Source organism: Orycteropus afer, unplaced genomic scaffold (genome assembly GCF_000298275.1).
Source record: "Orycteropus afer afer isolate SDZICR_OR568_19922 unplaced genomic scaffold, OryAfe1.0 scaffold00023, whole genome shotgun sequence".
NCBI classification, from domain to species: Eukaryota; Metazoa; Chordata; class Mammalia; order Tubulidentata; family Orycteropodidae; genus Orycteropus; species Orycteropus afer.
In genome coordinates, this window is record NW_006921610.1 from 5,243,417 (window position 1) to 5,270,978 (window position 27,562).

Consider the following 27,562-nt stretch of genomic DNA (forward strand, 5'->3'; position numbering starts at 1 on the left):
GCCCTGGAGAGAACAATCATGGGAGAAGTAAGGGCTGCTTATGCACAGGGAGACAGCTCAGGTGGCAGGAGAGGATGGAGGGATGGACACTGGGAAGAGGTAACTATGGGGAGGAAGTGGGAGGGGAGCTGTTGCATTGTGGTAAATTGTGGTCAATGACATGAAAAAAAGTGTATGTGAACCGCTGTATGAAAAGTGAATTTGCTCTGTAAATCTTCACCCAAATCAAAATAAAATTTTTTTAAAAAAAAGATACATGTGCGGTTACAGAAGCAGATGTGTGTGCCTGTATATGTATAAGAAGGCATATATTAGTATATGTGTGTGTGTGAAGGTATAGGTGTATCAGCAGACACACACAAACACACATACATTTCTGCTACACACATATTCATACGCAAAATAAAGCACATAGGAGGCACAATTCTGGATACTTCTTAGACATAACCAAATACCTCACAAGATTGCTTTACTTGGTTTGAAGGCTTAACACCATGGTCTTGTGGGACAACTCGGTCAACTTGGCAGAATATAAAGTTTATGTTCTATATCTTAGTCCAGTGAATAGCTTCTAGGGTCTTAAAAGATTACAAGCTCCATCTGAGATACAACTGTAGGTTTCTACTTGTCTGGAGCAAAAACAGAAATAAGGAAACCAAGGACTCAAAGAAGAAACTATAGAACTAATAAATCACCAGACAACATTCTCACCTATCCCAAGACCAGAAGAACTCGATGGGTGCGGCTACCACTACCAACCATTCTGACCAGGGACAAAAAAAAAAAAAAAAAAAAAAAAAAATCAGATAGAATGGAAGAAAAATGTAGAACAAAACTCAAATTCTTTTACAAAGGCCAGACTTACTGGACTGATAGAAACTAGAGGAAGCCTCAAGACTGTCACCCTGAGGTATCTATTAACTTTGGAAATGAAACCACTCCCAGAGGTCACCTTTCAGCTAAATAACAGACTAGATCATATAATAAATTATCACCAAGGTGTACTGACCTCTTTTACAAAATAATCTCATGAGACCAAAGGTCAACATTTACCCTAAAGCAAAGATGAGAAGGAATGGGGGGCAGGGAAGCTAGATTAATGGAAAACAGAACAGTAAGAGCACAAATAATGAGACTCTGTTCCACAATGAAAATGTAACCAATGTCACTGAACAGTATGTACAGAAATTGTTTGCTGTGTAGTTTCAGCAAAAACACAGCATTATAAAACCAAACAAACAGAAAATAAAAGCAAATCCATGGCCATACTGAAGACTTCCTAGAAACCTTTAAAAGAGAGGAGAGGGGCAGTTCTGGTAAGATGGTGGAGTAAGGAGACAAACTACACAGACCCTCTTCAACAAAGCAAAGGGGAACAATTTAACAAGATACTAAGATAATCCTGGAGCCCTGAGCTTTGAAAGGAAGGATACATAAGTGGCCTAAACTCCAACTAGTAGAACCTGCATGAAAGCACTGAAAAAGGAGACATATGGAGCTGCGGTCTGTCAGCGATCCTGACAGCACAGACAGCTTGGATATTGCCAAGTGGTGTTAAGACCTAAGAATTAACTTAAGAATCAGCCCTGCCAGGCAGGGGTGCGCTCACCAGTGGCTGGTGAATAAAAGGGGAGGCAGCTAAGAGGGAGGCAGGCTGAGCTATGGACTTCTGCCTGTGCGGAAGGCACAGCCATTTTGAATGTTTACAAGCGGCTGAACCATCGTGGATATTTAAAGTGGCAGTGTTCTCTCAGGCTCTGGGAGCCAAAGAATAAGCTCCACTTGCCAGGAACTGCAAGGACATTCTGGACATGAACAACTGGAAAGGTACGATATTCCCCTTGTTACTCTTATACCCCATTGCCTCTTGGTGAATCAAGGTGCAGCCATCTCTCACTCCCACCCACCTTCTGGGCTGGCAGGAATTCCATCCCAGTCTGTGTGCTGTGATGGAGTCTGGGGTGCTCTGGGCCCCCATGCCCAGGTTTTTATCTTCCTGTTTGTTTTTGTCTGTTTTAAAATTATTATTATTATTATTAGTCCTTTTTGTTTTGTCTTTTAATTATTCTTCTTTATTCCTCCCTTCCCAGGTTCTCACTTTCAGCTTTTTCTCTCCTCCCTGTTCCTGATTCCCATTTTTTTCTTTCTCATGGTTAAGCCCATCCGTTTTTCTTTTTGTATTTTTCCCCTTTTTTTCCTCATTATTCTCTGACTCTACCACTTTTCTCTTACTGCCCCCTCCCCAGATACTGCAGACTTTTTTTCCCCCTTTCTTTTCTTTTTTTGGTGATTGTTCCTGTGTGTTTATGCAGTGTGTTTTCTGTCCACATGCTTTTACTTTTTTTTTTTTGATGGTTTTTCTATTGTTGTTTTTGTCTGAGTGGGAGATAGCAACCATGCTCACAGGACTCAACCCCATGAGCACCTCCTGCAGCTTCACTTACTGAGTGAGAGCCACCATTTCCAACAACAACTGACCACCAAGAAAAGCCTGACTCACCCTTAATAGAGATCCACATACAACATCACCACAATGTCTCAGAGACCTCATACCATCACAGTCCACACAAGGAAACAAGATAAAGTGGTAGAAACAAGAGAGTAGGATACAGACCCAGAACACATCCCTGAGAAAGCAGCAGCACTGGAGCTCCCTGATAAGGAATTCAAAAGAGTAATACTTAGGTATCTTCAAAAGATTGAGAGAAAGATCAAGAAAAACACTGACAAAATGAAGGAAAACAGACAAAACCGTAGAACGATTTCAGAAGAAAATCGAGAACAAAATGACAAAATAAATGAAAAATTAGAAATGATACAAAATCTACAGATAGAAATCCAGAACATCAATACTGAATTTTCAGAAAAAGATAACACATTGAAAGGGCAAAGAAGTAGAACTGAATCAATGGAAGACAGAATTCATGAGACTGAAGACAAATACCCAAATCAATCGGAAAAAATATCAAAATAAAATAAAGAAAGCCGAGATTGAAGACAAATACCTGAATACTTCTTTGGACAGGAATCAATCAGAAAAAAGATTAAAAAAAAAAAAAATCAAGAAAGCCTAAGGTACACATGGGATACTATCAAAAGGAATAACTTATGTGTAATCGGAATTCCAGAACAGGAAGAGAAAAAGAAAACCACTGAAAGAACTGTCCAAGATGTGTTGAAAGAGAACTTCTCTGATATCAATATATCCATTCAGGAAGTCCAATGAACCTCAAACAGGACAGATCCCCAAAGAAAATCGCCAAGACATGTTATCATCAAATTCATTAAAACAAAGACAAAGAAACAATCCTGAAAGCAGCACAGGAAAAACGGAAAGTTACCTACAAAAGACAACCATAAGAAAATAAGCTCTGATTTCTCAGCAGAAACCATGCAAGCAAGAAGGCAATGCGATGGTATATATAAAACCCCGAAAGAGAAAAATTTCCAACCAAGAATTTTATGTTGTTGTTGTTATATTGCCGTTGAGTTGGATCCAACTCATAGCGACCCCTCCCTGGGTTTCTGAGGTAATGTCACTATGGAAGTAGATCGTCCAACCTTCCTTTCGAGGATGGCTGGTGGGTTTGAACTGCCAGCCTCCTGGTTAGCAGTCAAGTGCCTTAGGCATGGCAAAACTGCCCCTCAACTATGTTGGTGAAATCAGGCCATGTTCAGACAGGCAAAAATTAAGGGAATTTGTTAAAAACCAGACCAAACTTACAAGAGATACTAAAGGGAGCCCTTTGAACAGAGAACCAATAATAGCAAGTAACAACTGACCATTAATATACAAGATGATAAAACCCAGAAACCAACACAGCTATGGAAGTATCCAAAGTAAAATAAGCTTACAAGATCATAAACAGGGAACTGGAGACATCAACTGGCAAATGAGGACAACTACAAACCAGTAAGAGGGGAAAACAATGTAGTTACAGAACTTCTAAATGGCAAAGTCAAGAGAATGGTAAGATAGAATGGACTATTCTAAACTTCGGGAGAAAATTATAAATCACAGGAACCTCAAAGAAAAATGATAAAACTTCACATCACAATAAAAAAGAGGACATGCACAAACATTCAGCAAATACTAAAACAATAGACACAAAGGAAATGATAACACAATCCATAAACAAAATGAGCTCAGCACAGAAAATTGTATGAAACAAAGAAACCAGGAACACCATGAAAAAAACACTAACAAAATGATAGTAACCAATTCATACTTGTCAATAATTACACTGAATGTCAATGGATTAAATGCACCACTCAAAATACAGAGAGTTGCAGACTGGATAAGAAAACATAATCCATCAATATGCTGTCTACAAGAAACATACCATAAAGAGAAAGACAAAAATGGACTAAAAATTGAGGGTTGGAGAAAGATTTATCAAGCAAATGGCAACCAAAAAAGAGCAGGGATGGCAATATTAAATTCTGATCAAACTGACTTTAAGACAATAACCACCATAAGAGACAAGGAAGGACATTATACAATGATTAAAGGATCAACTGAACATATATAAACATAATAAATATCTATGGACCCAATGAAAGAGCCCCAAAATATGTAAGAGACTTCAACAGAACTGAAAAGGCAAATAAATGACTTTAATACACTGTTGTTGTTGTTGTTATGTACCGTCGAGTCACACCTGACTCATAGTGACCCCTCCTTGGGTTTCCGAGGCAGTATCACTACGGAAGTAGATTGCCCCATCTTCCTTCCGAGGAGTGGCTGGTGGGTTTGAACCGCCAGCCTTCTGGTTAGCAGTCAAGTGCCTTAGCCACTATGCTACCAGAGCTCCCAATACTTTAAATGAAAGACAGAACTGGAAAGAAACTCAACAAAGACACAGAAGAGCTAAACAATACAATTCATCAACTTGACCTTACAGGCATGTATAGAGCACTCCATCCAAGAAGAGCACAACATACATTGTTTTCCAGTGCACATGGAACATTCTCAATGATATACCATATGTTAGGCCATAAAGCAAGCCTTAGTAAATTTAAAAACACTGAAATACTGCTAAACATCTTCTCAGATTACAATGCTATCAACAATAGGAAGATCACCAGAAAAAGGGCAAACACAGGGAAACTAAACAACATCCTCCTTAAGAATGACTAGGTAATAGAAGTAATAAAATATGAAATTAAATAATTCCTCAAATCAAACGAGAAGGAAAACACAACATACCAAAATCTTTGGGACACAGCAAAAGCAGTGACTAGAGGCCAACTTATAGCAATAAATGCACACAGCAAAAAAGAAGAGCGAGCCAAATCAATACTTTAAAACGTCTCCAAGACTTAGAACAGCAAGAAAAGCCAAAAGTCACCAGAGAAAAGGAAATAATAAAGATTCGAGCAGAAATCAATGAAACAGAAAATAGATAATGGAAAAATCAGTAAGACTAGAAGTTGATTTTTTGAAAAGATTAGTAAAATTGACCAACCTCTGCCAATTTTAACGAAGGAAAAGAGGGAGATAATACATATAACACAAGTAAGAAATGAAATGGGTGACATCACAACAGAATCAACTGAAATAAAAGGGATAATATATGGATACTATGAAGAACTATATTCCAACAAATTTGAAAATCTGGAAGCAATGGATACATTTCTAGAAACACACTACTTACCTAAACTAACACAGACTGTGGTGGAAAATTTGAACAGAACCAAAACAAAAGAAGAAACTGAACAGGTCACTAAAAAATTACCAACAAAAAAAAAAGTCCTGGCTCATATGGCTTCATTGGAGAATTCTACCAAACTTTCAGAGAAGAACTGACATCAATCCTACTCAAACTATTACAGAACACAGAAAAGGATGGAATCCTCCCAAATTCATTTTATGAAGCAAGCATAACCTCGATACCCAAACCAGGCAAGGACATCACTAAAAAGGAAAACTACAGACCAATATCTCTCCTGAATATAAAACCAAAAATCTTCAACAAAATCCTAGCCAATAGACTCCCAAGAGTTTATCAAAAATATAATTCATTATGACTAAGTGGGGTTCATATCAGGTATGCAAGGATGGTTCAACATTAGAAAAACAACATCACCACGTAAATAAAACAAAGGAAAAGAACTACATGGTCTTATCAATTAATGCAGAAAAGGTATCTGATAAAATTCAACACCCATTCCTGGTAAAAACTCACAGCAAACACCAAGAGATTAGCAGAAGACCCTAGCATAGGTCAGTAACTGTACAATGGGAGTGACTTTTCCCAGAGGACTTATGGCTATAGCTGGACACATTTTTGATTGTCACAACTGGGGAAGGGGTGCTACTGGCATCTAAAGGTGGAAAAGCCAGGGATGCTGTTAATCATCCTACAATTCATAGAACAGCCCCCCACAGCAAAGATTATCTAACCCAAAATGTCAATAAGCCAAAATTGAGAAACTCAAGCATAAACAGCCTTTTTCTGCCCATTGCAGGCCTGTGACCCTCTTTTTCACCTCCTGTCATATTCCTAGGAGTTCTGGTCCTAAGGCACTTGACGGCTAACCAGAAGGCTGGTGGTTTAAACCCATCAGCCACTCCTTGGAAGGAAGATTGGGCAATACACTTCCATAGTGTTAATGCCTCAGAAACCCAAGGATGGGTCACTGTAAAGTCAGATTTGAATTCATGGCATCAAGTCTCGTTTGGTTTGTCATATTCCTAAACCACGCAGGCAGGCTCCCCAGCCATATTCTTCTTTCTAGTTTACAATTCACATCAAAAAGCAAAACAAAACAAACAAAAAACTTCACAGCAAAATAAGAATAAAGGGACATTCCTCAACATAATAAAGGGTACCTATGCAAAACCAACAGCTAACATTACTCTTAATGGAGAAAGAGTGAAGCTATTCCCCTTGCAAACAGGGACCAGACAAGGATGCCCTCTATCACCACTTCTATTCAACACTGTATTGGAAGTCCTAGCCAGGGCAACAAGGCAAGAAAGCGAAGTCCAAGGCATCCAAATTGGTAAGGAAGAAGTCCAACTACCCCTATTTGCTGATAGTATGATCCTATACCTATACCTAGAAAACCCAAGAGACTCAGTAAAAAAATTTAACTAATTGAGAGATTTAGCATCATGGCAGGATATGATACCAACATCCAAAAATCAGTGTGGGATTCCTCTAAACCAGCAAAGAGACTGCTGAAAAAGAAATAAGGAAATCAATACCATTTACTATAATTATCAAAAAATAACATATTTGGGAATAAATCTTTTTTTTTAAATTGTGATTTGGGTGAAAATTTACAGAGCAAGTTCACCTTCCATACAGCAGTTCACACACACTTTGTCTCATGACATTGACTATAATTTACCCCAACGCAACAGCTCTCCTCCCACTTCCTCCTAATAGTTACCTCTTCCCTGTGTCCATCACTTCATGCGCGCCTGCCCCAAGCTGTCTCCCTGTGCATAAACAGCCCTTCTTTCCCCCATGATTGCTCTCCCCAGGGAGTGTATCTACCTCAGGTAAATGTTTACCTCATATGACTATCTTTGTTTGGCTGGAAGCCACAGGTGTGGGTTCAATTCCAGACCTTAAGAGCAGCTACGGGCCATAGTCTCACGTTCCACCAGGCTCTATCAGACCAGCAAACCTGGTCGCCAACCCCCTCTTTTACCCCAAATGATTTTGAGTTTTGTTCCACATTATTCTCCCTCTCTAGCCAGGATCTCCTCAGAGATCCCCCGAGTGGTTGACAGTGGTAGCCGGGTACCACCTAGTTCTTCTGGTCTCATAGTCATATAGGCTGTGGATCGCATGGTGCATAAGTAGCTAGAACTAATTGTTTTCACAAATCTTTGGTTTTCTTCTTTGCTCCGGACAAGGAAAGACCCATCATTGCATCTAGATGGCTGCTAGGAAGCTTTTAAGATCCCAGTTGCTACTAACCAAAGTAGGACGTGGAACAACATTTTGTGTAGTATGTTATGCTAATTGAGCTTGGCGTCCCCTGCAACTATGGTCCCGAGCCCACAGGTTTAACTACTCGGTCCCTCTGGGTAGCTGGCTGTGACCAAGAAGTGACTGCAACCTTGTCCCTTGTCAGCTCTACTATACACCTGAGAATTCTCACAGATCATACAAATACACTTATAGGACCATTGTCTGCCAATCCTATACATGGTCTTGGGTACATTCCCCACTTCATAGACATACCTAATAGTTCAGCCTGTCCTCCCATCTATCCATCCATATACCCATGTTTGCCTTTACTGACAACGCAGTATTGTCAGTGCAAAAGGGTTCATCTTTGTTGTCCGTACTTCCCATGTACCTCTCTCTCTGTCTTCCTCAATGCCACCATGCTGATCACTCACATTTGGTACACTGCCCTTCTCTTCATTGGGAATAAATCTTACCAGGTACAGAAAAGACCTGTACAAAGAAAACTACAAAAGACTACTTCAAGAAACCATAAAAGATCTACATAAAGGGAAGAACATACCATGCTCGTGGATAGGAAGATTGAGCACTGCCAAAATGTCAATTCTACCCAATGCAATCCCAATCCAGATCCCATCAACATTCTTTAAGGATACAGAAAAACCAATCACTAATTTTATATGGAAAGGAAAGAGATCTCGGATAAGCAAAGCATTACTGAAGAACAACAAAGTAGAAGGTCTCATACTCCCGAATCTTAAAACCCACTATACTGCCACAGTACTCAAAACTACCTGGTACTGGTAGTAATGACAGACACACACAGAGGAACACATATGCCAAAACCATGAAACACTAATCCCACATTGTTTTAAAAGAATATCACTGTGATCAAGACGGGTATCCCAAGAAAACAAGATTGGTTCAATTTAAGGAAATATGTTAACAATACCTTTTACAAGCTAGCAACAACGAAGCAGAAAATGTTTGAGGATATGAAACTATTAATAAGAGCTGAAAAATAGCTTAAAATCTCAATACAAATCTTTCAAATAAGATTAATTTAAAAAGACCTGAATATATGAAAACAAATACTCCTGGATGGAGCAATTTAATATAAAAATGTAATTCTTACCCAAATTAATCTATGAATTCAGTGCAATCAATGCCAAACAAAATCTCAACAGGCTACAGAATTTGACCAGACTCTAAATTTCTTCGGGAAGGGAACAAAGGCTCAAAACTAGTGAAAAAGACTTTTTTTTTTTTAAAGGACAAAACTGAGGGTCAATTTTTCTCCCCACCAGTTATAAAACATTCAAAAAATTATTTATTGACTGTCCATGTACAAGATAGAGGAGAGGGATACAAGAAAGGCATGGAGAGTGGGTAAAGTAACAAATAATTTTGAAATAATTGCCAAAAAGAAGAAAACAACTTGGTAAGACAGAAACTAACATTTAGCTATTAAAGGTGTTTACCACTGGTGAGAAGAGGTAGGTTTGAAGGGGAACTTACACATTTTAATCTGTACCAAGAAAAATGCTGTCTGAATCTTTTACAGTAAGAAGTTAATAAAAAATAATTTTACTTCTCTTTATTCCTCAGATTAAAATCTGTGCCAGAGATTATTAACAAAAATGTGGAGAAAACAAGCACAACAAATCTAATGCTAGTTAAGTTCACAGAAAAACAATGGCTTATGTGTGAAGACAATTTATAAGGATATATCCTCTAATATATTTATAGGAGTGAATAACTGGAAACCACCAAAATGTTCTGAAAATGGAATAGTTCCAAATTATGGTACAGTCATAGTACAGAATACCACAAAGCAGCTGAAATGAATAATAGTGCTATATGGGTAGACTGGCAAAGAAAGTCAACACAGTATTTTATGAAAAAAAACCATGATTCAGAGTAATAAATACAACAGGATTTCATTGGAAAGAACACTGTATATTTGTATACACATGCAAATTTTAATATGTAAATTAAACACATAAATACAAAGGTGTATCTAGAATGATATGCACTGTATTGATAATAGCTGTCCTTTTTATTGAAAGGAAGAATGAAAAGAGACTGACATTTTTAATACCCAAATTTCTAAACAGATTGGCTTCTTTTTTTTTTTTTAAACAAACAAATATTACTTTTATAATTAAAATGAAAATACCAGCAAAAATGTCAACTAATGTACCAGGGATAAATTTTGAGATACAAGAGCATCTTTCACCAAAATTGAAAATTAGCACTGAACTTTTTCTTCAATAAATGAATAAAACTTACACTTAGAGATACAACACACAGAAGAACATAGGTCCACAACTGCAAGGGCCTAGGTATTATTAATCTAGAATAGCACAGCACAAGAGGTACACAGTAACTAAAGTAGTAAAAAAGCCTCACCATTAATGGTCCTATAAGCATGGACCCAAGGCACACAGCTTTATTTCACAAAGCTGTACTTGTTTCTAAATTAAATTAGTGTCACAGATAGAATTGTGTCCCCAAAACATGTACTGAATTCCTGGCCTCTGTATCTGTGGATGTGATCTTACTTGTCAACAGAATTTTCTTTGTGATGTTAATTAACCAGATAACAATAGATATAAACCTAACCATTTCTGAGTTATAAAAAGAACAGAATAGACAAAGACATAAGTAAAGATAGACATCACATGAAGATGGTCCACAAGCCACGGAACACTAAGGAATGCCTGGGGCTACGAACAAGGAAGGCATCTATGTAGCTGAAACACTGATGTGGACTTTTAGCCAGCAAAACTGAGAGAAAATAAATTCCGATTCTTTAAAGCCACCCAACTTGTGGTATTTGTTACAGCAGCAATAGGTAACTGAGACACGTAGTCACTTATTAAATTAAAAGCATTAATAAATGGTATTTCACAAATGTTATCTCTATTTACTTTAAAAAAAAAAAAAAATCCTTTAAATAAAAAGGTCAGTGTTGAGACAAAACTCACCGAAAGGCCTTCATCATCCAAACTGGACAGTATTTTGCAAGAAAGCTCCTCACAGCACAAATTCTCTTCTGCAGTTGCCACCAAAGCAGCACAGCGAGCAAATGCTCGATATAATTCTGACCAAGTTCTAAGTAAGATCATCATCGTCGCCTAACAATAAAATAAAAAACTTTAAAAATGTGTACCTATGTATCAAACACCCAAAAGAATACACCATTAACATTTTTGAAAGTACTAATATTTTATGTGTCATAGAAAAGACTAAGGTAGGATATGACAATCTCCCCCAGTTTTAATTGTGATAATGCTGAAATAACCAGCAGTTATCAAAGAAATGAAAAGAAACTTCTCTCTTCCTTCACCATTTCCTATTCTGTAAGCCAATAAATCAATCATCAAGTTAAATAAGTCTTCTTTTAGGAAATCTTCATGGAGAAGCTTATTATCAAGGGTGAAACAATAGAATCTTTAGAAAAATGCAAATTCTTCAAAAATAAACTTGACACTGTCTTACCGTTGGAAATTTCTGTACTGAAAAAATATGATTTATTGGTATAATCAATGCACCATAGATGGCACTAAAATTATGTTCTAAGGCATCACCTTGATTCACTTCATTGGTCTGAAATAGGAAAAGTAATGAAGTTAGACAAATTACCATCTAATTCAAATACTATGTGACAATGTCAAATCTTTTAGTATATACATTGTTTTTGTTATTATTTGCCATCGAGTTGGCCCCGACTCATAGCGACCCCTCCTTGGGTTTCTGAGGCAGTATCACTATGGAAGTAGGAATGCCCAACCTTCCTTCCGAGGAGTGGCTGGTGGGTTTGAACCGCCAGCCTTCTGGTTAGCAGTCAAGTGCCTTAGGAACTATGCTACCAGAGCTCCTAGTATATACCTAGAAAGTAGAATTCAAGGACTTATACAAAGGGTCTCTACTATCCTTCAAACTTTTAGGAAAGTAAACAAAGTATCTTCCAGAAAAATATATTTACTAGTGTGAAGTCTTGAGAAGCACTACTGTGCTATCCATTAATAAATTATTTCCTTTTATTTGTGAGTTATAGCAGAACCAGCCTAGAAAATATTTCCATTTAAAGATAAAGCAGCCAACAAACCATGAATAGTGATTAAATTTGTGCTCTATATCCTTCTAATACTGCCATTTTTATAAGTGTTTAAATTTGAGGGTTAGTCAACTCTCAACAGAGTTCTGATTTAGGGGAATGCTTTGGCTTTCCCAACATGCCTTGACCATGGAAATATGTAACCTAGTCAAGATTACCATTATAATGCCCCATTAGTACAACTACAGAAAGAATTCAAGACACAAATACAAAAACTTCCATGTATCATCTGTGAGTCTTCTGGTTTACAGTCACTATTAAGAAAAAGGAGCCCTGGTGGCGCAGTGGTTAATAAACTCCTGACAATTAACCAAAAAGGTCGGCAGTTCAAACCCTCCAGCTGCTCCCTGGAATAGAGATGTGGTATCTGCTTCTGTAAAGATTTACAGCCTTTCAAACCCTATGGGGTAGTTCTACTATCACACAGGGTCCCTATGAGTTGCAAATGACTTGACCACAGAGGGTTTGGGTTTATTTGGTTACCGGAGAAAAACGGAGCTAATTTGTTCCCAGTTACTTATACTTTCTTGAACGCATAAAGCAGAAATACAATGAAAAAAATAATCAACTCATCCAAAGAGTACAAAAATTTACCAATCCCACAAGAAAAATGTATTAGATATCTGCTAATCATTTAAGGAACTCTGGTGGTGTACTGGATAAAGCACTGGGCTGCTAACCAGAGGGTCAGCAGTTCAAATCCACAGAAGACAGGGCGATCTACTTTCATAAAGATTTACAGCCTTGAAAACCCAATGGGGGTGGCCATGAGTACTCCTGACATCTAAATAAATAAATAAATACATTTTGGGAGAAGTGTGCAGATTTGTACCATACCTGATTAATCATTTCAGTTAATGGGTTGACAATAATACTCCACATTCTCCAGAGATGCTCCTTGTTTTCCAATTGCTTTGCATTTTGGTTAATAACATTTAAAACAGAGTCACTGAAAGCTAATGGTGAAGTTGGACCAGAGAGAACACAACCTACAAGTGTTTCCAGATTAAGAAAGAACCTGAATGAAGAAAAAACACCACCAAACAATCCATTAACCTGAACTTTTTACAGAAAACAACAAACTTAATTTAACCTATCAAAGATAACCTGCAAGTTTATTTAAATTACAAAAACTTACCTTTCATTTGTTATACCACCTTCCAAGAGATTATTGTTGAAAATTAATTGAATTAAAAACAAAGCAGGAGTTCCCTGAAGAAAGAAGGCAGAAAATGCAGTCAATCTTGTCATTACAAATAGTAGTACACTTTTTTCTATAAGCAACTATGTACAACATACAATCTCTTTAGCGTGAGAAAAATCAACTTTGGTACTATTGAGAATATAACGATAATAAATTCATTTCCATCACATACACATAAAAATCAATCTCTTGATACTGTAATCATAGCTGTGGCACCTACATGAGAAACTGAGTAATGACTAGAGACTCCAAATATAAAGTTAAATTAAAACTTGCTAGAACCTCAATACCTACTTCTTGCAGATATTTAAGACCATTTTACATAATTAATGTTTTTAAATGACTAAAAATTTTAATCTGGTAGCATAGTGCCTAAGGCACTTGACTGCTCACCAGAAGGCTGGCGGTTCAAACCCACCAGCCACTCCTCGGAAGGAAGGTTGGGCAATCCTACTTCCGTAATGATACTGCCTCGGAAACCCAAGGAGGGGTCACTATGAGTCGGGGCCGACTTGACGGCAATCAACAACAACAAAAATTTTAATAGTAAGTAGTACGATTATGCAACTAGAGAATGTTCTCTGGAGCCTTAATTTAATCCAGGATATTTTTGTTACTCATATAGCGCTATATTTAATTTTTTTATCTATTACTTTTTTTTATCAAGCTTTTTTTCCTTTAGCATGGTCAACATATTTAAAATCCAATACTCTTTTCTTTTTTTATTTTTAAATCTAAATTTAGATTTCCCCTTATAATAAAGAGAAATTATCAGATTTTTTTCTTCTTTTGGCTGACCTAATTTTATCATTACATTTAAGATACTTGCATTAAGAATATCCATATTAGCAACCTGATATGCTGGTGAACCTAATACTTTCTGGGGAAGTCCTTTAATTGTAATTTCCATGAGGACCTATGAAAGATAAAAGTTTTAAAATAAAATTAGTCATCCATCATATAGTAAAGTCTACTATACACTTTTACAATTTATTACAAGTAATGCTCATACGTTACACCACTTGTCTGTCAGTCTGTCGCACTGTGGTGGCTTGCATGTTGCTGTGAGGCTGGAGGCTAGGCCACCGGTATATCAAATACCAGCAGGGTCACCAAGAATTGCTATGTACATATTCTTTAAAACCATTAATAACATCCTGTGAGATACTGTCCAACTGACCTTCATTTTATTATGTTAGAGTTTTTACATCAATATGTTCAGTATATGAAAAGATTACTAACTGGATGTTTATTCAAACATATACTCAATTGTCCTTCAACATATTACTATATTCAACAAACATATTTGTTACAAAAGTATTATATTCATATCAACCTGAGGTACATAACTGATGTGAACAAAATGACAAGTCAGTTATGCTTTCACATGTTCTCATTTGAAACACAAATTCTAATAATAATCGGTAGCATTTAGGAACTCCTGTATTCTGTGCTTGACTCATAATGCTTTGCATATATCAACACATTAACCAACTACAACTATCTCCCCTCTTTAGGAATGAAGTAAAGGTAGGGAATAGTTAAGGTGCCCGAGTTCACTCAGCTAATAAACATGTAGGCCAATAGTCCCACCAAGGTAAGTCTGCTCCAGAGCCCTTGCTATTACCCACTATGCTGAACTACCATATAATTAACTGTCACAGACATAGAAAAAATTTAAGGGTATTGCTTGTTCCATTTGCCAGCTTATTTTGGGAAGCTTCTGACTCTAAAAATCATCATTATCTTGGTTAAAGAGTTAACTTAAAAAGCAAAAACTATGAACAAATATTTTTAATCAACATACAACCTAACAGAGATGCTCTGCAGTCCTGTCTTAGGACATTGGACAGCTGTGTTTTTCAGTTCAAGTTTCACATTCTTTACTCCACTTTCTCTGTATGGTTTATACTTATCATGTTGAGAATTTCTGTAGTTGTTACAATTATTAAGGTATTATATGACTCTAAAGTCAACAGAATGGCATTGATTACAGGGCAAAATTGCAGACAAATACGTAATATAAAAAAAATGTCTTCCCAAGACCTGATCTTCACAAATACTTTCAATAATATTCAATTTTGGAATATGGCTTCTAAATTTTAGACATAAGTGTCATACTTACCAGTGTTTTTGATACAGGAAATACTTCCGACTTTACTATGCTTTCCAAAGATTTTAGCAAGAGAGTCAAAACTTCGGAACCTGGTCTCTCTTTTTTGTTACCTACCAATAAGCAAAAAGGGTGTGAAGTTCTATACATCTATTTTTAGAGGTGAAAATGTAAATTTTTAAAGATACGAAAAAGTATTCTTTACTAAATCAACAATAAGTGCTTATTTAAAGTAAATTAAAGTCTAGAAGACTTAGGCATTAAAAGCTATACTACAAAAATGGCTTAAATATGTTTTACATATGAAAACCAAACACTCCAAGTACTAAATAAAGAATCTGATCAGTGTAATAATGCTGTTCTATGATTTCCTTACCTGACTCAGTAACTGACTTCACCAAGGTAATCAGTTCTTTCCAAATAGCATTGATAACGGAATCTGTCAAACAAAATAACTTAAGTGTTTTTGAAATGAAGTAGATCTCACTACAAAAGCTCTCCCCTTTCCCGTCTACACCAAAGAAATAACATATAGATAGAGCAGTACTTTGCAATTTAAGAACTCTCTTTGTAACATATATTCCTGTAATTAATTTATAAAAACACTACTACCTCATTCATAGAAATTGTGGTTTTTAAAAAGGATTGCAACATGTTAACACTTGATCATGTAAATGAGGTTAATTATTCTTTTTTCCCCTTCTTTGATATTTTTTGGATTTTCTATACAGAACACCTATACTTTTGAGATGAGGTAAACAAAGTAAAGGTTTACATGGATACCTGACAACCACCAATAGGAAATTATGTAATTCATTTTCCAACCACTTAAACAGCAAATGTTAATTTTAGAAACTTATTTGCCTTATTATTTAATAGGCAGCTCTGGTAGCATAGTGCCTAAGGCATTTGACTGCTAACCAGAAGGCTGGTGGTTCAAACCCACCAGCCGCTCCTCAGAAGGAAGACTGAACAATCTACTTCTGTAGTGATACAGCCTCGGAAATCCAAGGAAGGGCCGCTGTGAGTTGGATCCGACTTGACAGCAGTGAGTTTAGTTTTTTTATTATTTAATAGGCTATAGAACACAGTTTAGCTGGAGATGCTAGAAACACAGAGCCTGGGTTTGAATCTCAGCTCTATCACTTACTATGTAACTTTGCACAGGTTATTTAACTGTACTGTTCCTAAGTTTTCTCATGTGTGAAATGGACTGAAATAAAAGGTTGCTACAAGGATTAAAGGGAGCTCAGGTGGTGTAGTATCTAAAGCATTTGACTGCTAACCAGAAGGCTGGCAGTTCAAACCCACCAGCCACTCCTCAGAAGGAAGGTTGGGCAATCTACTTCCCTAGTGATACCCAAGGAGGCGTCACTGTGAGTTAGGTTCAAATTGATGACAGTGTGTTTGGTTTGGTGTTAGTTTACAAACATTAAATGAGTATATGCAAAGCTCCTAAAGTACAATCTGGCCAACAGATGGCACTAAATAGCTATGTGTGTTTCTATGTATCTTTTATTTTCTCTTCAAACACAAGTTTAAACAAATAATAATAGAAAACTTCACTTATTTACCAGAAGCATCTTTTCCAACTGCAACAAAGCTATCATGAACAGCAGTGATAAGTGTACTTGCATGTTTGCAAAAAAAAGAAGGGCTGATGATTAATGGATGCTCAAGTGCCTCTAAAAGGGAGAGAATAAAAAATATTATGCAAAACAAAGGCTTCATGAAATGAACTTTTCAATATAAAAATTTAGACTCTATTACATGTGTTTTCTACTAAAAAAATTTATACTTATTCCATACACAATTATACAGAAGTTTGGGTGCCGGGACAATAACACCTCTCCCAACCCCAATGCAATGAATTACAGATTATTTTAATAACAAAAATAGTTTAAAAATAAAATACCTAAACTCAATGCAAGTTTGTTTTCCTTAGAAAAACTTAAGACTTCTGGACCCAACAAAAAATGAAGCAACATTTCAAGTCCCAAAAGTTGAATGGAGGGGATTGTGGCCATCCCGCCTAAATTTGAACTCAAGTTCATTCGAGGAGTTACAGGGGCTCCATAGGGGGAAGCACCTTAAAAGAAAAAAGTGATAAATTATGTAAGTTATTTTATTTATTTCAATAAAACATACCTTTAAAAATAAATTTTGTTTCTCAAGTGGAGTTTTTGGTTAAAAGCCCAAATAATTAAATTGCATGAGGCTGAGAATAAGATACCACTTAAATAAAGATAAATCTCAAATATCATACTTACAAATATTAATGTGACATTTTTATAACAAATAAAGTCTACAAGAGCCAGAATACCTAATATAAAAGTACTAATCTATTAACATACAGTAAAACATAAGAGGAAATTCCAGGTAACAAACAATTGCCTTTCAATGGTATACAGTAAGCAACATTTCTTACATCTGCTAAGACTTGTTTTTAATAACAGCTCTAAAATTCTGGATCTGAAACAAACAAAATGGTTGTTTGCTTACAATGTACCCCACATAATACAATGGGGAAAAAGTCCATCTTTTCCAATCACAACAATACCATTAAAATAGCAAACACTATCACATAAAGAAAACCAAACAAAATAGAATATATGACCAGTTTTTTGGTAAAGAGCCCCAAAATTACAAAGTGCTCCATCTCGTGTGAATAGCACTTAGCAAAACTTTACTTGAAGCCTTTATTAAAAAAAGAAAAAACAAGAAAGTCTACCTCTTACCTTTGTGTACAGGAGTCATAGGATTTACAGTTGGAGTAGTTACACGAGATGAACTGCCCTGAGGTGAAGCATTAGAATCTATGCTTATTGTACTCTGAATCAGAGGCACACAAACCTATTAAGATGAAAAAAGGGAAACTATCTGCAAAATGTAGAATTAATTGTCTTGTTTCTTAAAAGTCTCAGATACAGTTAAAATTGAAGCAGTGTAAATTCTTTCCACATGAAATTTGTTTATTGGCTATTTCCATGCATAAATGGGCTACAAACTGAAATTTTTTAAGAAATGGAAATTTTTATTACAACTGTGTACTTTCTAAGTGTGCTTTTTGTACAAATTTCAATTTAAATCCCAAAGACAATTATACACATAGAACACTACTGTAAATAATGTCTACCTGAATTCTACATGTTACTAGTAAACTCGTTTTAAAAAACATCCTAGAAAATAGTAACTAATGTAACTTAAAGCCCATTTCCAAAATCATTCCAGTACTAGTGACTGAATCAATTACTCTAACAAATGAGCTGGACAACTAGGTATGATTAACTTACTAATACCTTCTAATAGTAGAATTTTGCAAAACTCATTATAATCCCAATTACATATTAGTATCAAAACCTATTTTGATAAAGGTTATGCTATTTCAAGTTTTAATACCTTAATATGGTAAAAAATTAAGAACTTGCTAAATATGGTTCAAATAAATTATTAAGTCCCACTTTTCAAGAATTCAGTGTTATCCAGTTATGTACACAAATATAAAACAAGTGCTAAAGATCCAAGAGTAAAATCAAGAAAATAATGAAGATTTAAAAAGTAAGAAGAAGTCCTTTTTGACAGAACTGAGAAAAATTTCAGAAAACCAATGACAGGATAAATAGATAAAATCAGGAAAATCGAAAGAATTTTTTGAAATCACTTGTAACAACTAAAAAAGCTGTTACCACTACAGAGAAACAAAAAGAATACAACTTTCTATCTACCCAATGAAGCACTTCACAGATTTCTTTTTCACAAATACTAATTTTAGTCCCAATTACATTCTAAACCTTGTGGAAAAAAAAAAAAAAATCCTTATAGTCTTTCATAACGACTCTAGAATGCCAGAGTAAGAGTACATTCTTGAAGGCTTTCTTATTGAAAAGGCTTTAGGGCTCCATTTTTAGCAACTAGAGGACATCCTTTGAGGGAAATGAACTCAAGGTCTGGGTCAGGAAAATGATCTTTGGTATATTGTGAATACACAGCAAAAATAATGTTAAAAGATTTACATGGTAAGAATTTAAGAACACAATTAAAAAATTAGAAAAGTATTATTAATAGCACTTGTAATGTTACCTGTTCAAAATGAGCAGGAAGATGAGGTCCAAGTCTCATCAGTAAATACCACCAGACTTCTAGTTTTGTTAATGCTAGAGATTCTGTTCTCACGTGGATGGAACTCAATGGCTGCATTAACAACTTGAGTCTTTTTGCGCTACATAGTATATCTTAAAAAATAAATACATAAAGAACCACACAGTAAAAAGACTTGAAAACTTAGGATTAAATTTCTAAAAGGGGGTATGTGTAATGGTCTCCTTTTGCCACAGAAAGAGAATGGCTAAGAATGTTCAAAGTAATCACCAAGCTGCTCTTGCATGACCCAAAATGTTCACTTTTGACAAACTCCAGTTACAGTTGGACCAAAACCCTTAAGACAACAAAAATAAAAGGCATAGGTAGTACTCATTAGACACTGCATCAGGGGCATCTTTGCATACCAGGGAACACTTAACAATTTTTAGAAATATTTTTGGTTGCCATTATTGGGGGCTTGGGAGAAGATGCTATTAGTATCTCGAGGATAGAAGCCAGGGATACTGCTAAACTTACTATAATGCACAGGGCAGTTTTCCCATAACCAAGAATTATCCAACCTAAATATTCAATAGTGCCAAGGCTAAAAAACCATTCTAGCCACTTAAGCATTCTCCTATCTTCATTTACAAATGAATAAATGGAGGCATTTCTACATTCTGTCAAAAGGCTGTCAATTTTTTTTCATCTAATAGTAATTTCTTCTTTAAAACATCATTACAGTACAAAAAATAAAAAAATGCAACCACTGCCATGGAATCAGATCTGACTCATAGCGACCCTCCTTGGGTTTCTGAGGCAGTATCACTATGGAAGTAGATTGCCCAACCTTCCTTCCAAGGAGTGGCTGGTGGGTTTGAACCGCCAGCCTTGTGGTTAGCAGTCAACTGCCTTAGGCACTACGCCACCAAAGCTCCTTCACACAGCCCAGCTGCACTACGGTGACTGCCTATTAATTAGCTTTTGGGTATCTAAATACACATAAGACTTGGACTTAACGTTACATTAATAACAATCAGTCTGTGAAAATTAGTAACATAAATCCAATTTTTAAGTAAAAAACTTACATCAGATGTACACCATATGAGCGGGATCAGGTATATATAAAATAGGATACAGTCTATGTTCAAAGAGTATATCAAAAGATCTTGAAAAGGATTTTGAAACCATAACCAAATAATTGGAGAAATTGCTTCCATCAATGCTTCTTATCTCCACTTGGTCATTTAGCTATTTAAATGCTAATTACCTCTATTTATATAAGAAGGAAATAAATTTAGGCCACTTTGGGAATAACTTCAGTCCAAGATTCGTCCCTTTTTGAACTCTTCTGTTTAAGCGTGGGGCCCCACAACAGCATCCCCACAGCAGACTGCTAATTCCCAAGGAATATTCTATTGTCTTAGTTATAAGAATTGATTTTACTCAGGACAGTAATGTGCCCAGTTTTTAATTTCTCTTTCTAGTCTCCCATTTAAGCCATTCTAGCTAATGAGATTTAATTGGAAGTGTATGTGTGGGATTCCCCGGAGGTTCCTGATAGGGAGGCCCACTCAGCTAGAAAAAGTCTTTTCTGTTCTATGCCTTCCGTCTTTCCTACAGTCTACTAGGAAGGCATACTGAAGATGGCAGAGTTTAAGATAGGCACTCCATTCCCTGATGACAGGAATGTCTTGATTCCACCATACCAGCCATGAACCCTTCATTATTTATTAGTTATCTATTGCTGGTATAACAAAAAATACCACAAGTGGATGACTTTAAAGACAAGAAATTAAAAAATGTGTCCGGAAATCTAAATATACATTTCAAAATTGCCTATGAATTTTAAGCCAAAAATAGAGACTCAACCAGGTATAGGTATTAATTCATAGTTTAAAATTTTAACCAAATTTTATAAAGAATGTAAATATATTTCTTTACACAAAATACTATGGCTATTTGGATACATTACTGCTGTTATTGTGTGCCATCAAGTCAATTCCAATTCATAGCTACCTTATAGGAGAGCACAACTGCTTCACAGGTCTTTAAGCCATTCTTATCCTATGTTTTAACATGCAGCCATATATTAATTTCAACAAATATAGTCCCCAACATTATCTCACACTACTGGGTATAATACACCCAAATATTTGGCAATTCATAAATAGATTTAAAAAAGAGATATTTCCAATTAAAAATTGTGCCTGAAAATGTACTATTGCCAGTATTTTATATAAAAGTAATTTCCAGCTGGAAGCAACCTAAATGCCCATCAAGAGATGACTGGATAAATAAACTATGGTCCTATATATACAAAGGGATCCCGGTCAACATTAAGGAAAAATGAAGAATCTGTGAAACATTTCATAAGGTGGATGAACTTGGAGGACACTATGCTGAGTGAAATAAGTCAATTATAAAAGGACAAACACTGCATGAGTTAGCCATTATAAAAAGTTAAGGAAAAGTTTACACACAAAAAGAAACATTCTTTGATGGTTACCAAGGAGGGGAGGGGCAGAGTGGGAAAATTACTGGCTATGTAATAGCCTCCCCCACCAAAAGTAATTTATAGTTAATACAAACAATCACAAAATACATTAAAAGAGGGATGAGAATTATTAATGCTCTTTGGCGCGCGCGGGGGGTGGGGAGCGGGCGGAAAACACAAGAATGAAAATCAACATTACTTAGCATTATAGTAAATAGAATATCAATCAAACCTAAGATTAACCGCCTCGTTAAGTAGTCATAATAACCCAGCTAAATATTCTTCCTCAGGTATGCATCAAACACCTTCACTGGACAATATAGGAAGATAAGCTTAATATAAATCAAAAGGAATCATTTTCATATTAATAGCAATCTACCATTATGCATTTTGGTAAAAGTACTCGCAGGAAGAAAGGTCACCAGTCAATGATATTTTTATTCTATGGTAATCACAATTGTTTTCTATAACCTGCTGGTTGTGTAACCTTTGATAAATTGCTTAGTCTATCTGAAATAGGGATAATACTTACATCTCAAATCTATTACGATAATTAAATGAGATGTACATAAAGTGTTCAAGTCACTGCCAACATATAGTAAGTAATAAACGGTAAGTCATTTTGCCCAGTCTTAAAAATAACAAATTTTATATTTGTGATTTTCAACAATGCCTTGCTTCTGGAATTCTAACTAAAAATTTATTCTTACTCCCTTAAAATAAAAAAATTTAAGTAATCAGTTTCAATATAAAATCCACAGAAAAGCTTCATTTTTCATCTTCAATGAAAATGAATTCACAGAAAATAAAAAATTTATGAACAGAATTTACTTACCTGGATTTAAAGCAAAATTATCTATTAAACTCTTCCAAGCAATAAAAGCTATTTTTTTAATCATGGGTGCTCCGCTACGAAATCCCAGTTCTTCCAGCTGTAACAGAGAATTGATGAAACTCCCGCTTCGATGCAAGGTCTAAAAAAGGGAAAAATCATTAAGTTACTTACCTGCTGCAGTGCAGTAAATTACTTTGTGTGGCTTTTCTACCCGTAAGTCTTTGTAAACTCCAAGGTGGGATTTGCTATGAGCAACTGAGGAGCTCCTGATTGCTGAAAGTGTCCACCTGGAGTATTTCTGTTGGGAGTGGCACAAAACAATGTTCTGGGAGGTGCCCACTCTCTCTCAGGTGCTTAGAGTTCTGATGCTATAATTGGCTAGTTTGACCACCCTGCGGGCTCTAAAGGAGATCTCCTGGAGGCAGAACTCTCTCTGACTGCTGGTTGAGGAAGATGTGCTGCTGAAAGAGACATGGGCTCCTGAGACACGCGTTGCTGGGAAAGAGATGCAAGAGACACGCATTGCTGAGTGAGACACCGAGGGACCAGCACCGCTGGGAAAGAGACTGTGAGAGACTCTTGGCTGAGGGACGGTGGGCTGGGAGAGAGACTGAGCATTCTTCCTGAACTTGAGTTGTAGCCTGGTGCTTCCCTAATAAACCCTGTAATCTGTGAGTTCTGTGTGGCCACTGCAGTGAATTATCGAACCCAGGAGAGAGGTGGTGGGTGCTTTGGGAGGAATGGTTGGTGAAAGGGCTGGAGGGAGGCAGCATGTCTGGCCTTGCAGTAATAGGCCTTGGGTTACTGCTGGTAATGCTGTCTTCCTCCTATGAGATTAGAGGAGGTCAGAACATGTGGCCTCCTCGCCGTTTTTGCACCTGCGCGAAACAAAACACAGGCACTTTTATCCTTCACTCATGCATTTATTCACTCAATATATACTCTAAGGGAGTCCATCATCAAACAGGGGAGATGAGACAAATTATCCACAATACAAACATGTGAAGTGTTATAATAGATTCTATATAGCTACAGGAATTCAAGTATTGAGGTCTGTTCCAGAATTCAAGATCACAAAATACATAAAGCTCCATGAAACACATGATGCAGAACATTTCTAAAATGTCAAGAGAAAATTGGGATGGTAGATAGAACTCAAATTTTTATGAAGATAATATAAAAAATAGGTATTCATATGAAAACATGTAGTACTAAAAGAGAAAACAAGAGTTCTAAGCCCTAAAAATATAAAAGCAACCTTTTCAAATAAGCCAAGAAATCCAAGAAAATTAGCTAAGAGAAACCCAAAACTTCATGAAAGAAAAAGAAATGCAGAAAATGGTAATATCTGCTAACAAGATGGTAAAAAATCACATAAAAAATTTAAAAGACAAAAATTAGATGGCTTCCAAAATTCCTCCAAATATTATTTATATATGATCCAAATGCAAATGTCAAACAAAAAGAAGAAAAAGGACAAAATGATTAAGTGACAAGTAAACAACAGATCATAAGGGAAAAAAACAGAGATAAAACATTAGCAGTCCTAAAACACTACAAACCACATGTAATCTGAACAGAATACAAGTAATAACAAAAAACAACAGGCTTATATGTAAAGATAGACTATATACTAAAGAAAGCTAAGACATGAAATGGTCTAACATGTAAAAGTTGTAGACCGTTAACTATGGCCTTACCTTTCCAAGAAGTCTGACGAACAAAGGCCATAACTTCAATACGTAAGTCTCATTTTTACTCATAAATAGCTTTTGGAGTTCTGAGATTAATTTCTGCAAATAAGCAAAAATATTTACCAAAAAGACTCTTGAAAAAGCAAATAAAAATAACATCCAGTATCAAAGTTTAGAAGTAATTTTCAAAGACTGATTCCCTCAGAAGAGTTCTCCCAATATTCTATTAGGAAAACTTCCAAGCATGTAGCAAAACCAAGTAATTTTATAGTAAGTACTCAAATACAAACATGTAGAGTCTACCATTAATGTTTTACTGTATCTGTTTTATTACTTAGCTACCTAGCTTTCCATGACCTATAAATATAACCGACTGGAGATAGGTGTTTTCTTTTATTATGTTAATGAGGCCATACCAGAATAGGGTAGAACCTAAACCTAATCATCTCATTATAGAGAACAGACACACAGATATACACGGGGACACCAAGAAACAAGAAGAATGGTGAAGAACAAGGATAAGGATGGCTGGCAGACACCAAAAATTAGGAGAGGCTTTTTACAAGGCGTCTATTTGTCTGAGACCCCATTTTGGACTTTTAGCCTCCAAAACTGTACAGAAATAAACTTCTCTTCTTTAAAGTAATCCACCTGCGGTTTTTGTTATGGCCAGAGGTAGAAAACAGGTAATAATGAAATTACTTTAAATATCATGTTCTAAACATTACCATGTAGCCTTCTGAGATAATTTAAAAAACGAGAACAAAGCCCTAGGTTTCAGAATCAGAAGGGCTCCCCCATTGCCTGGATTATCTCCTAACCAGTCTCCATGTTCCTGCACTAGCCCCCCTAATCTGTTTTCAACACAGTCAAATTGTTCCTTTTAGAACCAGTCAGCTCTTATTACTCATAGGCTAAAAACCTTCAAATACGGCTTTCCATATAACCCAGAGAAAAATAAATTTCTTATAATGGTCCCATCCCCAAGATCCTATGTGATTTGGCCTTCTGTTCCTGACATCATCATGTTCTTCTCCTCCTCGTTCACTTCATTCTGATCATACTGCCCTCAGTGTTCCCTAAACACCAAAAAGGCATACCTTTCAAGCCGCCCCCTGACTTAAATGTGCTTTCCCCACATTAATCAAATGACCAACTCGTGGACCATCTTCAAGTCACTGTTACAATGTCTTATTCTTTTTGAGACCTTCCCTGACCATCACACTTCTTCTTCACCAATGGCATTCTCTATTCACTCTGCTGTTATCTACAGTGCTTTGCACTTAATACACTATGTAATTTTTTTATTTCTCATCGGGAAATAAGCTGAAAAAGACCCTTGTGTTCACTGCTATATTCATAGTGTTATATGCTAGAGCAATGCCTGGCATACAGTAAAATCAAACCCACTGCCACCAAGTCAATTTCAACTCATAGTGAACTGACAGGAAAGTGTAGAAGTACCCCATCCGGTTTCCAAGGAAGCACACTGTCTCAGCTTTTTCCTGCAGAGTGTGGTTAGTGTGTTTGAACCACTGACTTTTGGTTAGCAGCCCAATGCTTTAACCAAAGCACCACCAGAACTTCTCAATGCAATACATTTCTGACATACAGTAGGTGCTCAATCAATATTTGGATTATTTAAGAACAGAGGCTGGAAACCCTAAAACCTACAGCACTAACAACTTTAGGAAATAACACAAACTAAATATACCTATGTGCATTAAATTTTTATCTACTGGGCTATGCTAAAAGAACTTATTTGACACTGAATCATTAATGTGCTCCCTCTTCCAGAAATGTAGTCCCTTCCTACTCACCATTTACTAGGGAGGAGATAAAATGCCTACATCGTAGCAACCGATAGTCAGCTCCCTTCCTCACTGTAGTGTAGGAACAATGTTAACTGCAATTAATTCATTTTAATTCACAAAACTGAGTTTCCTAGATAATAGGAATTATCAAATTATATCAATAAGAACCTAGTTTAAATTCTAAGATGAGTGCAGAATCATAAGATGAAATGTCCAAAAAATCTTTAAATACTTACAGTAGTCATAAGCTGCTCTGTAATAGATGCTATTTCATGTTGTTTCTGCAACAACAGTGGCATTCCCATCTCAAGTGCAGTTGCACCCCGCAGATGTACCTTTTGTGCTGAATGAACCACTAAAGGGATGACCAGTTTTGCCCACCTCACTGACTCTTCTCCCATCTGAACTGGGGCCTGTTCAATTAACCTACAACAGAGAAATCAATGAATAGTATGACTTTACTTTTAAGGGTAATATACCAGGAAAGTAAGTCTTGTTAAGAAATGTGAGCAACATGACTCTTTTATGTTTTAGGATATATATACACACAAATATGTACATGTACAGTCATCAGTCTGGTAACAAGCATTATTTAAGGGGCCAGGATTCAAGAATTTTTATTTGCTATTTTGTGTATTTCTGTATTATTTCTATATATTTTTAAAACATAGAGAGCACATGTTGTCTCTAGGAAGAAAATTTTAAAATACCAATTATCATCACACAATTCAAGTCAACTTTTTTTTAGAAGGCGAGAATAGCCAGAGAACCATGACAGAATCTGAGTGTCAATCAGGGCATCAGAACACTAAAAGCAAACAGCTCAACAGGTGAACAAAACTTTACTAAAGAGTGAAAAACACAGAAATCATGCTGTGAAAAGTTTGTTGCTAGTATGTTCAATAAAAATCAGGGAAAGATAGAGAAGGCAGAGAATTTTTCTGTTCTTCCATCTGCGGCTAGGCTGTTACTGCCTTCCTAGATACGTTCTATAGCCTACTTATGAGTTTGTTATTGTTAAACCCCTGCAAAAGCTTTAGCAAAGGTAATTCTTTAAAAGCAGAATAGTGGTATTACCACCAGAATTACCAAGATTTCACTTAAGAGACTGCCTCAGCCAAAACAAAATCATAAACCTAGTAACTCAGGCACATCTACTTTCTTCTTTCTGTTACCTATTTTTTCTTCAGAATCTTGGTCTAGAAAACATTCCTTTCTTTCAACGTCTAACTCATATTCAAGTCCTAAAAGTTCATTCCTGGAAGTAAATT

At 36.1% G+C, this 27,562-nt stretch overlaps 1 protein-coding gene across 1 annotated transcript in view; it reads right to left on the reverse strand.

The window, feature by feature from the left end:
* The window catches only part of RIF1 (replication timing regulatory factor 1), a 64,690-nt gene that overhangs the window by 31,795 nt on the left and 5,333 nt on the right, over nucleotides 1-27,562 (reverse strand). Inside the window, exons 6-19 of the mRNA XM_007934935.2 lie at nucleotides 26,528-26,717; nucleotides 24,484-24,576; nucleotides 22,784-22,922; nucleotides 19,452-19,603; nucleotides 18,110-18,224; nucleotides 17,287-17,460; nucleotides 16,946-17,056; nucleotides 15,748-15,810; nucleotides 15,384-15,484; nucleotides 14,088-14,174; nucleotides 13,193-13,266; nucleotides 12,892-13,072; nucleotides 11,436-11,543; nucleotides 10,922-11,071 (exon numbers count right to left, since the gene is read on the reverse strand). Coding sequence (XP_007933126.1) covers nucleotides 10,922-11,071; nucleotides 11,436-11,543; nucleotides 12,892-13,072; nucleotides 13,193-13,266; nucleotides 14,088-14,174; nucleotides 15,384-15,484; nucleotides 15,748-15,810; nucleotides 16,946-17,056; nucleotides 17,287-17,460; nucleotides 18,110-18,224; nucleotides 19,452-19,603; nucleotides 22,784-22,922; nucleotides 24,484-24,576; nucleotides 26,528-26,717 — 1,738 coding nt within the window. The remainder of the gene's footprint in view (nucleotides 1-10,921; nucleotides 11,072-11,435; nucleotides 11,544-12,891; nucleotides 13,073-13,192; nucleotides 13,267-14,087; nucleotides 14,175-15,383; nucleotides 15,485-15,747; nucleotides 15,811-16,945; nucleotides 17,057-17,286; nucleotides 17,461-18,109; nucleotides 18,225-19,451; nucleotides 19,604-22,783; nucleotides 22,923-24,483; nucleotides 24,577-26,527; nucleotides 26,718-27,562) is intronic.